Below are 15,560 nucleotides of genomic sequence, written 5' to 3' on the forward strand. Positions count from 1 at the left end.
AAATGCTCTTGTTCTTTAGTTTCACCTGCAAGTTGTCCCAAACAAAATGGCCTTCAAAAGGCTAAACTTTCACAAATTAGTTGGCACCTTTGCAACACCATTGTCTTTAATCTACGCAAAGTCAAATTCAAGGTTTTCGGAGTTGCAATCCGCAAAGTAAAATAGTGTATAGTCCAAATTATCCTTTTAACCTCTTGAGCTTAATACTAAGTTAAAAGGTTTGATTTTATTATACAATATACTATTGTAAATCCTCACGTCCTTGTTAGGTATGAGCACATTTATAATATGAGACTCATTTCGTTAGCTTTGTCATTCATTTATGGTTTCGCATGTCATTTTCAAACTCTGATTTAGCGTGCTCATTTTAGATGATTGACATCAACTATAATGCCTAGGTTTCTTAGTAGGGGAATATACACTGCCCACAATGCTATAGCAAAGCTAAAAGTATGCCTTATATTCATGATTATTTTTTATTCTGGAGGCGCTACAATTTGACCATCTAAATCCATAAAACAAAAGTTTAGCTCCATAATAACACAAATTATAAAAAGGACAAATTTAAGGAGAAAGTGTCAATTTTATAAACCAACTAGTTCTCTCACAAGGGAAAGAAAAAAAAAAAAAAAAAAACCCAACTAATTATCAAGTTCAACAACGTTCAATGGCACACAAAGTCACCAAAAGCACATGAGGTAAAAAGGAAAACCCTAATAACTGGTCCTAAACCTGAGAACAACAAAGAGAGGATCAAAAACATATGCATGACTCCCTAAACAAAATGGTCTCTCATAGACCCAACTCCTCAGCATGTAGCTTGAACAGTGAGCTTCATCGTGCCGCTGCCACCGATCCCCTTGCACTCGCCGAGCAAATCGCCGGTGACTTCGATCGCGCACGACTCGTTTCCGATACATGCCTGATGATAGGAACAAAAGAAGAAAAGGTTTTTTTTCGTAAGTTCGTCGAGATCTCATTTCTGCGTCTTGCTGAGTGTGTTTGGATGGATGGATGGGCGGATTTTTACCTGCGATAAAGCGGAGTAGGCTGCGTCGGAGACGCAACCGACCGCCTCGAGCGAGCCGCAGGTGCCGCTGAGTTCGCCGACGCCGGCGACCTCGATGTTAGAGATGTAGCCGCCTTGGCACGACAGGCTGAGGGTGCTGCCCTGGTCGGCGGTCGCGCACACCGTCCCGACCGTCACCGTCTGGAAGTTGACTTGGCTCGGGTCGCCGCCGGCCTCCTCGAACAACACCAAGGTGTTGGGCTCGCCTTCGGTGAGGAAGGAGCGCGGAACGTGGTACCTTCAAGACAAGATTCTCAGTCAAATCAATCAAATCGAATAAATGCATCATACTGCTGATGAGTATAAGCATAAACGAGAATGTTACCATCTCTGGGCAGGCTGCCCGCAGCCGCTCTGGCACTTGTTGCTTTGGAAGGCGCCTCGGTAGTTGCAGCTGCTGACGCAGCCGTCAGCAGAAGCTGTGTAGTTGGGCCAGAAACGGCCAATGCTGTTGCCATTAACCCAAGCCTCCCCTTTCCCCAATCCGAGCAAGTCCAGCACAACAGGCTCTGTGCTCAGTGGTGCTTGGAATGTTGTCTATTCATAATACAAAGTTAACACAACAAAACTTATCTCAATTTAAGTTACACTATATATATATATATATATAATGTACTTTGTATATAAGGTATCTTTTAATTTTATTTTACTTTATTTTTTATTTTTGAGTATTACGTACCTTGTACCAAGTGAAGGGTCTCTTTGTGGGGATCATGCCACCAAACCACTTAAGATTAGGGTTCAGGTAAACCTTTCGACCCTCTCCATCAAGCCCAATCTATCATACATATAATAGTGCAACAACATAGTGTTGTTTAATCTCTAGGAGATAAAATGAAATAACAAAATGATAAAGGTATATAATATATGAAGTACATTAAATTTTAAATACATATATCACCTGGTATGACCATGTATTTTTTGATAAATCCACTGTGGAATCCTTTCCAATCAACTTAACTGGTCCACCAACTATGCCAGCAGGCATTAGCTCATATTCGTAACCATAGTTCTGGTTCATGTAATTCGCAAATATAAATCAATATATTTTCTAAAACAAAGTTCAAGAATTCAATAATGAGAGAAAATAGTGACAAATTTAAACAGGAAGAGTTATTTTTTTAGACCTTTAGGCCAACAGTTGCACTTAGCAAAGAAATGTGATTAGTCCCCGGTTGGAGCGTAACCGACCGTTGAAACTCGAATCCGAAGGGACCGTTGGGCGAATATTGCGCTCCTATAAAACGTCACAAGTTGAATTCATTCACAATAATATTAATAGACTTATATATACATACTTCACAATGTATTTAACAAGATTTCTTTAAAAAATTACCTAAAATGAGAAAAAAAAAAGAACTTTCACTTACCTACAAGGTTGCCATTGACAAAGGCATACAAAATATGGCCTGTTGTGTTGACATAAAGAGTCACCTCTTCGCTTTTAGGATGATCCACACTATGTACATGAAATAGCGAAAAATTTAGTAATATGTATGCATTTAGGTATGTTTATAGCGAAAAAAAAAGAAGATATTATTCGATTACACTTACGATGTCATGTACCACAAGTAGTCACTCTTGTCGGAGGTGGTGATGATCTGTTCCAAAAGCTCGTTCGCTTTCGATGAACTTATAGCATTTGTGAGATAAGGTCGCAAAAACTCGGGCCTCCACGACCATTTAAGCTCTGTGGGCTCGTTCTCAGCTTGGTTCGGCTTCTTCACCATAATAGAAGTTTGTGCAGTAATCTATATACACGCGCATGAAAAATGTAACCATTGTAACATGTTATTGCACCTATTCGTAAAGTGCTACATAAAATGTTACGAAATAGATGAAAATATAAAGATATATTACCTTCGCGGTGTTGTAAGCTACCGTCTTACCGTCAGGGAGAATACTAACAGACCAAGCAGGGACGAAGTAGTTCGTTCCTTCGTAGTTGACGGTGGCGTCGGTTGTTTCGTTTCGGTTACTTATGAAGCACGCGGTTTTTCCATTGAATGTGAACTTTGTGATCTATATATTACAAAAAAGTGAAGAAAACAATAAAATAGAAAGTGTTTAGTGATGTTGAACATAATAAATTTAGGAGCAATACAAGATTTAAGTTATGTTACCGCGATTCCGTTGTCGAGGAAGTGTTCATTAACATCTCCATAGGTGAGCTGCTTCTCTATGGACTTCAACACAGCATGAAGCTCCTTCAAGTGCCCCCACTTAGGTTGCCTTATGTTACCTTTATATATCATGTAAAATTGATTGCATAACAAAAATAAAGATCATAATAAGATCATGCATAATGAAGAGTTATTTCATTTACAATAAAAACAAAAAAACTTACCATACTCATCAAGAGGAGCATCATAATCATAAGTAGTTGTGATGTAAGGGCCACCGGTCGATCGAGCAAAATTGGTTCCACCATGATACTAAGTATTAAAATGAAACTTTATATAGTTAGATTAATTTGCATTATAACAAATATATAGAAAGTTAAAGAACATAATAATAATAATGTGTTCTTAGGAGAAATAATAAACCATGTAGTAGTTTTGGAATGTTCCATTCTTTTGGAAGAAACGCGCGACGGCGAAAGCGACATCCTCAGCAGGCCTTGAAGGATCTGGCTTGTCCCAAGCTTTAAACCTATTATTATCACCAATTAAGAACTTAAAATTAATATGTCTTAATATTAGATATTAGATTGCAGATAATTAAATTTTTTCATAAAGTAATTCAAAAATTGTGAAGTTAAATGAGAGAATTTGAGAGATCTAACCATCCGGTCCAATTTTCGGTCCACATTTTGGGGCTCTTTGGATTGTTGGGAGTAAATTCATCACAATAGAAGCCATTGCAAGTGTTGGTCTAACAAAAAATATATGAAAAAAAAAGAAAGAAATTAAGAATAACAGTATATATATATATATATATATATATAGATAAACGCATAGATTGTCACAAAATCTTCAAATATCCAGTAAAATTTACGGTAAAAATAACAAAAAAAAGGTAGAATACATAATGTAGATTACCATCGGTTGCGGTGCATCTGATTGCTGGCACATGATCCACGGTACGCCGACTCCGAGAGATTCAGCCAAATTCGCGCACCATTTGATGTACTTTTTCCCAGCATCACCATATGGTCCCATGATGTTACCATACTCATTCTCAATCTATATTCCAATTTATACACATTTATGTTACAATTTTATCATACACTCAAGCATACTAAAAAATAATAATAATAACTAATAAGATTATAATGGTGTTACATAGTTTAACATACCTGAGTGAGAATGATGGGGCCTCCTTGTGGTGCCAAAAGCCTTGCACTTTTGATCTTATCTACTATTAATGTGGTGAAATTTTGCATCTCATTCTGTTAAAAAAGATTCAATAAATACCCAATAAAACATAATTAAGCTAGTGATATTTATTTATTTATTTATGTATTTATTTTTAACAAAAGAGAATTTGCATGTTTTGTAAATTTGTAAACCACCTCAAAGGGCTTATTATTGGTTCTAAATTGCACGCCAGGGATCTCACGTAACCAAGCTGGTAATCCCCTGTAAAAAGAAAATATAATTAATTATTAATTATTAATTAAATCTTAAGATGTATTAATATTACTATGTTGCTTCAATAAAGTTGGATTAATGTGTGTGTGTATATATATATATATATATATATATAATTTAGATTTATTGAACTCACCCGTAATTCCATTCGGCACAAACGTAAGGGCCGATGCGAAGAACAGCATATAATCCAGCATTTTGGACTTCCTTTAGAAACCTTACGATGTCGAAACGACCTTCAAAATTATACTGAAAATAAAAAATATGTGTACAAAATTAGTTACAGTAATATATACTTAAGGAACAAATTTGTGTTTTTTTTTTTTTTTTTCCTTTTTTCATGAAAATATTCTACGAACCTGTCGTCTACGAGGCTCATGGCCATTCCAGAATACGTAAGTCTCGACCGCATCGAGACCACCTTCTTTTGCCTTTCGCAACAAGTCGGGCCACATCTAAAGAACATGATCGAGACGAAGTTAATTAGTTTATAGAAAATCTTTCCATATTTTTCAATATTCACGAAAAGTACCATTAAAAGTAGAATAATAGAAGAGGAATAAAAAAACTCATCTTAGGATTACAATAACAAAAAAAAAAAAAAAAAGCATAACCAACCTCAAGATTAAATTAAAAAATCAGCAATTTCAACACCAAAAATGCGTCATCCATTGTATGCAACTCACGTACAATACGTGTTTTAAGTTTTATTTCCTTTAGTAGTTCAACAAACTTACCAACTTTAAAAATTTTCATCAAATGTATTCTTATTATTCATTTTTAATGAAATAAAAGATTATGTAATCATACCAAATGATTATGAACGATCTAAATTAAGTACTTACACCAGGAGTGCTACGCGGGTAGTGAATGGCGCCCGAGAGGAGAATGCGTCGCTCGCCATCGATCGTAATCGCACGACCGTCGTGACCGACATTGGTGCATTGCGCAAAACAGGAGAGAGAAACCAACACAAGCAAAGCAACAAGATGCTTCATTATCACTCTACAAAGTGCCATTTTTTCCCCCTCACTTAAAAGAAATGATCAATAATTAGGAACTAAGTATGTAGAGAACGTAGTCACACCACTCTGTTATTTATATAGAGAACAAATCAAGGGAATAGAGATAATAGGAATAACAAAATTTTGAAATGTATGAGACTAAGTTTGTTGCGAAATTGTTTATGTATCGTAGCTGTTTTTAGAGTGGATATAGGGATATAAGTGAACTACCACCTAAAAAATAGGGATAATTACCCAAGTACGTAAACGTTTAAGAGAAAAATCCTAGCCGTTACTTTTTGGAAAAAATTAATTAAACAATCCACGTGAGAGTCCATGCATGCATGTTCTTATTTAATCCTAGCCGTTCATTTAAGATGCTACGGTAGTGATCATTCAATCCCTTCTCACTGACACTCTTTGAAATTTGAAATCAATTCAATTCAATTCAATTCGATAAGATATGTATATGTATTTCTATTTGAAATAAATTGGAGACAAATTATTAAATTAGATTAAGCTTTAATACGTTTATTTAATTTTTCTAATATTATATGGTTGGAAAGATAATATGAATATATTTACGAAGGTATATTCTGGATCAACACATAAAACATAAAATTATCGAATATGATCTTAAATTTAATATGCAAAAATATTTGATCTGCATATACGGATATGATCATACGGATATGATTATATGCTAACAATTTAAATATAATTTAAATCTATAATAGGTTTTAATACAGATAATAATAGTAATTTAGTTTGTACTGTTATTAATAGTAATTTAGTTTGCACTGTTAAGTTTTAGATAGATTTATTTATTTATAATTTATCACAGTAGACATATAATGCGGATAAGTACGTATAATTTGTTTTATATCATTGATTTGAAAAAAAACTAATTTCGTGTATAACAGATATATAAAACAAATATAAGTTTTTTTTTTTTTCGCCAAATTAACACCGTCAGTTAAGTGTACAATAGCAGGATTTTAAGGGGGTAGATTCGAGTGATGAAGAGTTAATGATACTATACGGATGATTCGTTAAAGTTAATATTAGGTGCTTCGAATACAGAGCACTGTTGAATGTAAAGGAGAACATCAATTGATCAATGGTGGGCCTCTTTATCCAAAGGTGCTCTGAGATTCGTGCTTTCTTGAACTAGATTTGATTTGACAAGCATTCAATGACTACAAAAGATGAAAATATTTGTACATACTCGTCAGATACATATATCTCAGAGCATTGATGTATAGGATGAAGCCTACTATGTTGCAGTGATGTTACATTATCAATATTCAGCCAATCACATTTCTTTTTTTGAGAGAAAAATAAAAATAAACATATTTTTCTAAAAATCATGACGAGATGGATAAAGTCCAAAAGTAATTTGATTAGTTGAAAGACACCAGATCAATAATGTAACTGCTACAAAAGTTATTACGAAAAACATTATTTCTACAACTCTACCGGAAAAGAGACTATATCAGTACAATCATTCGAATACAGTTGGATAAAATACGAAATCATTCTATCACATTTGCACAGACATTGTAGCATTTCTTAGCCCCTAGGAATGAACTAAGAAAGAAAAAGAGAACTCGCGCATCGTCGTTGCAGAATAAGCAGCATCAAGAGATGAAATCCTACACACATTCACACAGCACAATCAAGTTTAACCGGCTAAACACATTAAAATATTATGCAAAAGAAGGGTGCACTATTTCATTATTAAATAAGTATAAAGAAACAGGAGGCTCCAAAAATAAAGTTCCTCGCTAGCGATTTGTTACAAGATCAGCCTTCATGAGAAATGTGTTGCACACCTAATACTCATCTATCACATTTGTTCAGAAAAAATATGCAACTCTCTACATCAATTACCAAAGCACACTCTCAGTGACAGCACTTTCAGTGGAATTGACAACCTGTGCCAGAATTGGAATAAACCAAATGATTCAATTTCGAAAGCGCAGATGCTTCATTCATTGCTCAGAACACTGAAGTGCGTTGTATTTTGCTACTGCAGCAATTCATGAAGGACAAATATTGAGCCCCTCAATGACTTCTCGAGAAGGCACCCCGGCATGCATGATGCCTACAATTGAAGAAACATAACTGTGTAAGTACAAGCTAGAAAAAGAATGATTCTTATATGATCATAAAAATCAGCACTGCTAAATAAGATTTATAAAAGCAATTTTTGCATACAACCCAAAAATAAATATGCTTCGATATTATAAAGTATAACCATATCAAAGCACTTTGGAGCTTCCCTCCAGTGTTATAAAAGAGGCAGGAACCGCTGCCGGAGAAGCAAGTATTGCCGCTTACGTCTCTTTTACCACTTTAAACGAAACAAAGTCGGATAGAAGCATCACAGGCAAGTCTCTCACAGATTATCTGATTATCGAAATGCAAAGGCCTGTAAATGACAGGATAGATGCATTTACCATCACTGAACACCACTCCAACGAGCCCAATCAACAAATTGCATGCCCCCATATATATTGTTGGCGAAACGGATACCAACTGTGAAAGCCATTGCTACAGTTGGGACACGTTTAGCGACTGGTGAGGCCTCGACCACACGCTCCAGCCCATTGACGATCTGGTAACGAGTATTGGATGATACGGCAAGAAATACACCTGGGTTTCAGTAGTTGGCTCGTGAGTTAATCTCTCTTGAAGAATAAACTAGCTTGAGTAAACTAGCTTGTGGTAAATACAGTTAAGAAACATGCTTATCGATTGGCTTCTTGCTTCGAGATCTTATGAAGGAATTAGCATGAAGCATGTTGCAAAGAAAAAATAACATTTGAATGTAGAATTCACCGCCCTGACAGTTAAGCTAAAGCCTCAAAATTGACAGATGGTAATATAAAAGTCGTAGAAAGTGAAATTGTTAAAATGTAAGCACATTATCTATAGGCTTAGGCATACCCCAAAGAACAGCACTTTCCACCAGTGGAGGAACAGGTATATCTCCTTCTGATTTCTTGACGGTCCTGAGAATTTGTACAAAATATATATGTAAGTAAGAGAACAACTGTTTAAATGAATCAGCAAATCTAACAAGATATAAGAAGAACGAAATATCAACAAGCAGTATAATAATGCAAATAATAGATAAGTTAGTATTATTTTCTTCTATAAGTATTACATTCAGGGTGTAAACCAAGACATTTTCAAATATTTAAGAAAGACAAGTCTCTTCGAAAACTTTACAAGTCAATTTTACAATGTAGCTACATATCATGTAAGATGGAAAATACCAATCCACAACACAGCTACCCATCCCCTTGGCCAATCCACCCATAGATAGCTAGAAGAAAATCACACAACGTAAAAATATAACGATAGCTGTAAGGGAAAAATTGTTCAACAACCCAACCACGAGTCTCATCCAGCTGCAGTGTATTTCACTTTGATCCAGTAGCAATCTAAACATCGTTAAATACCAAAAAGAAAGTATGGCGGCAATGTCTAGGCAACATGGAACATAAAAGAGGTTTGAAGTGAGCAGATAATAACTGCAAGAAACAACAAAAGTACAATAAACAAAGCATAAAATTATTCTATTAGCTTTCTGCTTATATCTCATTCTCGCTTCAGAAGTAAAAGATTAAAAATTACCGTTTGGCGGTCATTATCGCATTAGCAATGCCTTGACCGATAATCCCACAAGCAAATCCAACCGAACCATAAAGAACTCCCTGCAGAAGAAACAGTTAGTTGGCAGAAATACTATTCATGATAAAGATGCCATATAAGCAACTTAACATGCTATTTAAAAGGAAAGTTCTGCAAACTAGATATGTAACATCATAATTTAACTGTATTACCAAAACTTTTCAAACTTACAATGGTAATTTTGCTATAGTTGTTGTCTCATACCTTGTAGAAGTAAGTCCCAATTCGTTGCTGAAGTGTAAATTTGCAGCCTGGCCTTTCTGCTTCAAAAACACTGAAGAAAAGGAATTGACAATGACTATAAAATTAAAGCCAATCCAAATATTATGAAATATAGATGGGATGTGAAAATGGATGCTATGACTCACTCGCACTAACAGCATACGTACTTACAAATAATACATATGGGCATACACGGAATAGTCTGAGTAACTGCTTGGTTCAACCAAAGCAACCAACAACAAATCTAAAGCTAAAATTCACATTACACTATACCAATTGATCGTTCTGAATAAAGCAAAACAATTATTAATGAAGATAAATTTTGTACATAAAGAGTATTACTCTAACACCCATGCTTCTTGTGACAAGATGCAAATAGTTTCGAAATACAGCAACACTATTGAAGTTTTGGGTTGCCGGGATACAAACTGAAAGAATTAGCCAACTATTTATCTTTCTGCTGGAAGCACATTATGAACCTGGATAATTAAATTTATCAGTCATTGAACTGCAACAGGAATTTTTTATCGTCAAACACCCACGCAAATGTGCAAAGACCTTTCCCGGGCACTCTGGATCCTTCATACGCTTCAACAAACATAACATTTTAAAGAAGTAGGCCTTTCAGCAAGTTAGATGGGAATTTGACGCAATTCTAAAAATCAAGTCTTTATTTCAGAATCCCCCCCCCCCCCAAAAAAGTTTTGGTTAAATGTTAAAACTGTCCAAAGTGAATGACATATTGTTTAAGGGACTACCATTTCAGCGAGTACCTAGGAAATAGTAATTTTATTATCTTCTACCCAATCAATAGTAGCACTTTGGATTACAATTGACCACACCTAGAATTTATAATTTCCAACCAAAAATAGAGCAATAGTTCAAAACTCTGGAATTCAATGATTAAAGAGCAAAAAGGGAAATAACTGTTCACCGAGCTCAATTAAACATAAGAACACGCTTCTCACCTGCTAGGTAGAGCTTCACAAGCTCGGAGTAATCTTCCAAAAACACCCGTTGATGTCGATGACCGCCCAAATCGCACATACGGTGCTAACAAACCGACAAGAGCAATGTCGACAACTACACCAACCAAAAGATCAGCAGCGTACAACTCGAATTCCGCCCAGAAATCTCCGCCTCTCTTCTGAACCTCCGCAAACGTTGCACAACAAGAATCGATGACAATCTACATTGCCCCAACAATCCAAATTAAACACCAAAATTAGAATATATATCCGTGGAAAGCTACAGGATGGAAAAAGAGAATTGAATTAAAGCAACAAACCTCTGTTCCAACTTTAAAAAGAAATGATGGGTCGGCGAGCATTCGATTCCGAAGCAGCGAAAAGGACCTGATCGCGGCACCGAGTGGCCAAGGCGCCGCCTTTTGAACAGGAAACTTTTACAACAAATTTGGGAATTTGAAGATTATAAGATTCAAAAGGGAATACCTGAAGATCCAGGTATCGAAAAAGAATAACTTTTCTGATCCCAGTAGATTTCGCAGCCTCGAGCATATCCGCGGGAAGCGTCGCCCCACGCGCCTCTGTCTCCCTCATCACCTCCTCGAACCTCATCACGGGCCCAAACTCCGCCTCCTCCTCGCCATCCTCCCTGCCGCCGCCGCCGCCGCCGCCTCCACCACCTCCTTCTCCTCCGCCGCCGCCGCCGCCGCCGCCGAGCTCCGCACGGCAAGCCCAATCACCGCCATTCCTGCGGAACAGCGAGGGGAAAGAGGAGGAAACGGGTAAACGGGGCGATTTGATGGAGGAGGAGGAGGAGATGGATTTGGGGATCGGACGAGGCGCGAATCCGGCGACGTCGACTAGGGTTCTGGGGGAGAGATCGGAGGGGTCGGGGTGGAGATGGGATAGGGTTGCGGAGAGCGAGGAGTAGGGTTCGCGCGGGGACGCTCCGAAGCCGGAGAAGGAGAAGGCCATGCAGGGGGCGTGTACAGAGTTGGCGCTTTCCTCTGTGCGTGTGGTAAAGTGAGTATGGAAACAAAAAAGAAAACCCTAATTCTGATTGATAAGTGCGGTTGAAACTGGAGAAAAAAGTTGATAACTCCCCTTGCTTTATACATGATAACTGTATTGACTTATCAACAGAAGTATTGCTTGGGAGTTTTCTATAATAATAAAAATTATTATTACTATTATTATTATTTTTATGTATTATTGTTGTTGTTTTAATCTTATGTGCATTTTAGATTTAGAATCAATTGTAAAACTAAATTAAACTCCCAAACATAGCAGTTGTAGCATTGAAGTTGTCCATTAAATCTGGTTATTATTAACCGGCTAAACTTAATAAAATTTAATGAATAGAATTTTTTTTGTAGTAAAAAAATTTGAATCAGTTAATATCATTTTCCATGAGAAAAAGCAGAGTTGGCAGGTCAGATGAGTGGCTGTAACTGTACCAATTCTAAAATTAAAAGAAGAACATGCAATTAAGAGGGCATGAAGCATTAGAACATCCCACAGTTGAGAACACTCAGTATTTCCCAAAGAAGGAAATAAAAAATTGACATCAATGTATATTTCTACAAAGTATTTTGCTTTGATGGTGGAATTGGACAAATACCATACAACATGTCAATATTAAGAAGGAATTTTCATTTTATTTTAGGAGAGATATTATTATACATACTAAGATCAACACAACATATTTGAGTAAGCACAGCTGTCTTTTTAATAAATTATATTAATCACATTGTATTGTACTGTACTTGTGCTAAAATAAATTTTAGACCATCCAGGTATGCAGAGTACATGATGGATCACCAGCAAAATTGTATCTTTTAATTTTTGCTGCTACAATAATAAAGAGTTCCCAAAGTGCATACAGTGTAATTAGGACCAAAAAAAAAGGCCACAAAAAAAGATAAATAGTGTGCACTCATTTTTAAAAGAAAATGTCATTTAAAAAGTCAAAACCACCACTCAAATCTCAAACCAAGGACATCACCAACCTCACCAAAATGAAAAAAAAAAAGGTTACATAAAGAGGAGCACATAAGCCTTTTCATTTTTCATCTTTGTTAGCACAAAAAGATCAAGGGACATTGCCAAAAACTAACCTAAAAAAAACCTAATAAGTGAAAAAAAAAATTTAAAAACAAAAAGAAAAAAAACAAACATCCCATGATATTGATGACACACTACTAGCTACCACCACACACACCCCCTGCATCCTAATGCAAAACATCTAAACCATAGGTCAGTCGGTAGGTAACTGGGACCGTCGATTCGCGACGATCGTCGATCGGACGGCGATCACCGCAGCCAACGGTGACACAGGCTCCAAACTTCGTTTCGCTGAACAGGCTTCTTCAGGAATGCTACTGCTCCCTCCTTCATGCAACTGAACAATTTAAGAGCAAATTTTTGTTAAGCAAGATGTAACAAGATAACATAAGCTATAGGTCATTTTGAAATAAACACCTGAACCTTTTTAATTGTTGATTTGAAACTTATTATTAAAAGTATATTAGTAGGCTTATGTATATATATATTTATATAATAATAATTACGACTACATTTGGAATTAAAAAAGAAATACATTATATGTGGTGTCACAAATATATGGTAATGAATTAGCTAAAATATATCGTCTATAGCATTACTAAAAGAAGTATATCTCATATCTCTACATGTTTTTGTTCCAACTCTGACACAAGCTCAATATCAAATAGATTCTAACTGTAATCAAATTTCATTCCGCGAGTGTTTAATTTATTAGAATATGGTGAAAAATTATTCTCCGAACAAAAATACTCATGGAAAAACATCTTTTTTCTATAATTTTCAAGTTTTCTATAAAATTTGAAAAAAACAATTTCTAAAACAACTGCTCTTTTATGAAAAATAGTTTTTAATTATTTTTTCCGAAAACTAAACACCCCCTTAAAAAAAAAAGAAATATTTTTTTCTTAATTATGGCCGCGAGAGTTCACCGAAATTACAAAACTACCTGTCCTCCCTCGCCTTGACCTTCTCCGAAGACATGATCGCTACGGGAATTTCCCTCAGCTCAGAGGATTCCTGCATCACCAGTACGACGAACACTCGTAAATTTTAAAAATAATAAATTTACTTTATTGAATAAATAATTTTATTGGAAAAACAAAAAATATTTACCTTGACTTTTTTGAGGAGATCGTAGCCGGTCATCTCCGGCATACAGTAATCCGTAATTATCATATTCACGTTCGGCTCCTACGGAATCCAAATTATTGAAACAAATTTTAAATTAATTTGAATTAAAAAAAGTAACAAAACGAAAAATTTGATTAAACCAAACTTATATTGAAATTACCAAGTCGAGCAATTCCAAAGCTTTTTTCCCACTATCCACCGCAGTTACTGCAACAGCGCAACATATTTAATAAGCGTAATAGTAATGTGAAAATGTCTAAGAACCCCTTCAATTATAAGCCGTTTCAAAACAAGTCCCATAATAGCACTTCTATTAGCTATTATTAAATCTAACAAAATTTTTAATTTAGTTGTTAAACTTTACTCAAATCAAAGCAAACAAAAGAAAAGAGAAAAGTTTAGGGCCCCATTTCAAAATGGTCCATAACTAAGTGGGCTAAGAACCAAATTAACATAAGATGAAGGGGCTAAGATTAATGCATCAAAGAAACATGTATAATTTTTCCTATGTATTTAATTCTAAAAAAAAGGAAAGGGGCAAAAAAGCGTGCCTCGATATTTGGAGCTGCGGAGCACGCCGGCGATGAGGGCGCGGTCCACGGAGCTATCGTCGACGGCGAGCACGTGCGGCGTCGCCACCCCGTTCGCCTCAGCGACCCCGGTGACCTCGCCCAACCCGGTAACCTTACCCCCCTTCATCGTCGTCGTCGTCGTCGCCGTCGTAGTAGTAGTAGTAGTCGCCATTGATGGACCAAATCACCAACACCTCTCTCTTTCTCTCTCTAAAACTCGAACTCTACGTCGTCGACGATCCGATGGTTGAAAAAATCGGCGACGAGGGCGGGATTATATACGCGGGCTCGTAGCCGTACGCGAAGCCGATCGCGAGCGCATCTCCCGATGGATCGGCGCTCGAGCCGAGGCGAGGCGCGGTATAAGGAGAGGAGGGATACGAGGAGAGAGAAAGGGGATTTGGAGGTTGTGCGGGGCGAGGTGAGGATACCGTATCCCGTATATCTGCCTCGCCGATTCGGTATCCGGATCGCGATTCGGTGGCCGTTGTGGTGGCGCAGCGCTACGTGGTCCCCACCTCCCCCATTTCTCTCTCTCTCTCTCCCTAAAAACCCTAACCCTAACCCTAATCCCATTCTCCCCCCCCGAAACGCGAAGAGTGAGCAATTAAAGGACGAGGAATTAAGAAGAAGAAGCGGCGGCGGCGGCGGCGGCGGCGACNCCTCTCTCTCTCTCTCTCTCTCTCTCTCTCTTTCTACAAACCCTAAATACGATGAATGTGTCGGATGTGCCAAATCAATGCGATCGATCGAACTCCTCTCTCTCTCTCTGTAGAAACCCTAGAGATTCGATGAATGTGTGGGATCCCAAATCAATGCGATGGAGCTCCTCTCTCTCTCTACATCTGGAGGAGATGATGATGATGATGATGATGATGATGATGATGATGGTGTTTTCCCTCTCTTCGCTTCGTATCTGGGGCGCACGGAGACGCGCCGTGACACCGAATCTCAGGTAATAAATAACACCCCACCCCTCGTATTTATTTATATTCGTATTTATGATACATATATATATTATATATTTATATTTATTGGGGTTGGATTTATGAATGGTGTATATCCAAAACTAATATCTGAGATCGCAAACGAAAATGCGTTACGGATGTTACGGGCATTGGGTTTGTTTCATCATAAATACTCACTTTTGCTATTTAATTTATTATTATAAACTTTTTCTTTGATCATAACGCATATTCTATAATACTAAAGTTCTTATTATTTTTTATGATATG

General features: G+C 36.8%; 2 protein-coding genes and 1 long non-coding RNA gene across 3 annotated transcripts; all 3 read right to left on the reverse strand.

Moving 5' to 3' along the window:
* LOC109707399 (beta-galactosidase 13) lies at window positions 809-12,661 on the reverse strand. Its single transcript, XM_020228637.1, has 21 exons — window positions 12,611-12,661; window positions 11,250-11,418; window positions 5,508-5,602; window positions 5,022-5,117; window positions 4,799-4,911; window positions 4,584-4,650; window positions 4,368-4,460; window positions 4,111-4,254; window positions 3,855-3,943; window positions 3,616-3,721; window positions 3,417-3,504; window positions 3,193-3,311; window positions 2,930-3,091; window positions 2,624-2,820; window positions 2,440-2,528; window positions 2,197-2,306; window positions 1,971-2,081; window positions 1,749-1,847; window positions 1,395-1,606; window positions 1,031-1,307; window positions 809-922 (listed from the first exon to the last, which is right to left on the reverse strand). The coding sequence occupies exons 1-21, from the start codon at window positions 12,659-12,661 to the stop codon at window positions 809-811; spliced, it is 2,601 nt and encodes an 866-aa protein (XP_020084226.1).
* Window positions 7,374-8,122, reverse strand: LOC109708017. Its single transcript, XR_002215635.1, has 2 exons — window positions 7,927-8,122; window positions 7,374-7,773 (listed from the first exon to the last, which is right to left on the reverse strand). It is a non-coding gene; the product is annotated as an uncharacterized LOC109708017 (long non-coding RNA).
* LOC109708016 (two-component response regulator ORR5-like) lies at window positions 12,551-14,977 on the reverse strand. The gene is made up of 5 exons (XM_020229584.1): window positions 14,305-14,977; window positions 13,914-13,960; window positions 13,736-13,813; window positions 13,569-13,639; window positions 12,551-12,959 (listed from the first exon to the last, which is right to left on the reverse strand). The coding sequence occupies exons 1-5, from the start codon at window positions 14,495-14,497 to the stop codon at window positions 12,872-12,874; spliced, it is 477 nt and encodes a 158-aa protein (XP_020085173.1). The 5' UTR covers window positions 14,498-14,977; the 3' UTR covers window positions 12,551-12,871.

This window comes from Ananas comosus, linkage group 3 (assembly GCF_001540865.1).
Source record: "Ananas comosus cultivar F153 linkage group 3, ASM154086v1, whole genome shotgun sequence".
Taxonomy (NCBI): domain Eukaryota; kingdom Viridiplantae; phylum Streptophyta; class Magnoliopsida; order Poales; family Bromeliaceae; genus Ananas; species Ananas comosus.

Coding starts and splice junctions, on each gene's coding strand:
- LOC109708016 (XM_020229584.1), bottom strand. CDS start 14,497: ATGGCGACTACTACTACTACTACGACGGCGACGACGACGACGACGATG. Junction 13,814..13,913: donor CTTTGGAATTGCTCGACTTG/GTAATTTCAATA, acceptor TGGATTCCGTAG/GAGCCGAACGTGAATATGAT. Junction 12,960..13,568: donor GTCAAGGCGAGGGAGGACAG/GTAGTTTTGTAA, acceptor TAAATTGTTCAG/TTGCATGAAGGAGGGAGCAG.
- LOC109707399 (XM_020228637.1), bottom strand. CDS start 12,661: ATGTCCCTTGATCTTTTTGTGCTAACAAAGATGAAAAATGAAAAGGCT. Junction 3,944..4,110: donor CAGATGCACCGCAACCGATG/GTAATCTACATT, acceptor ATTTTTTGTTAG/ACCAACACTTGCAATGGCTT. Junction 2,307..2,439: donor TGTCAATGGCAACCTTGTAG/GTAAGTGAAAGT, acceptor GACGTTTTATAG/GAGCGCAATATTCGCCCAAC.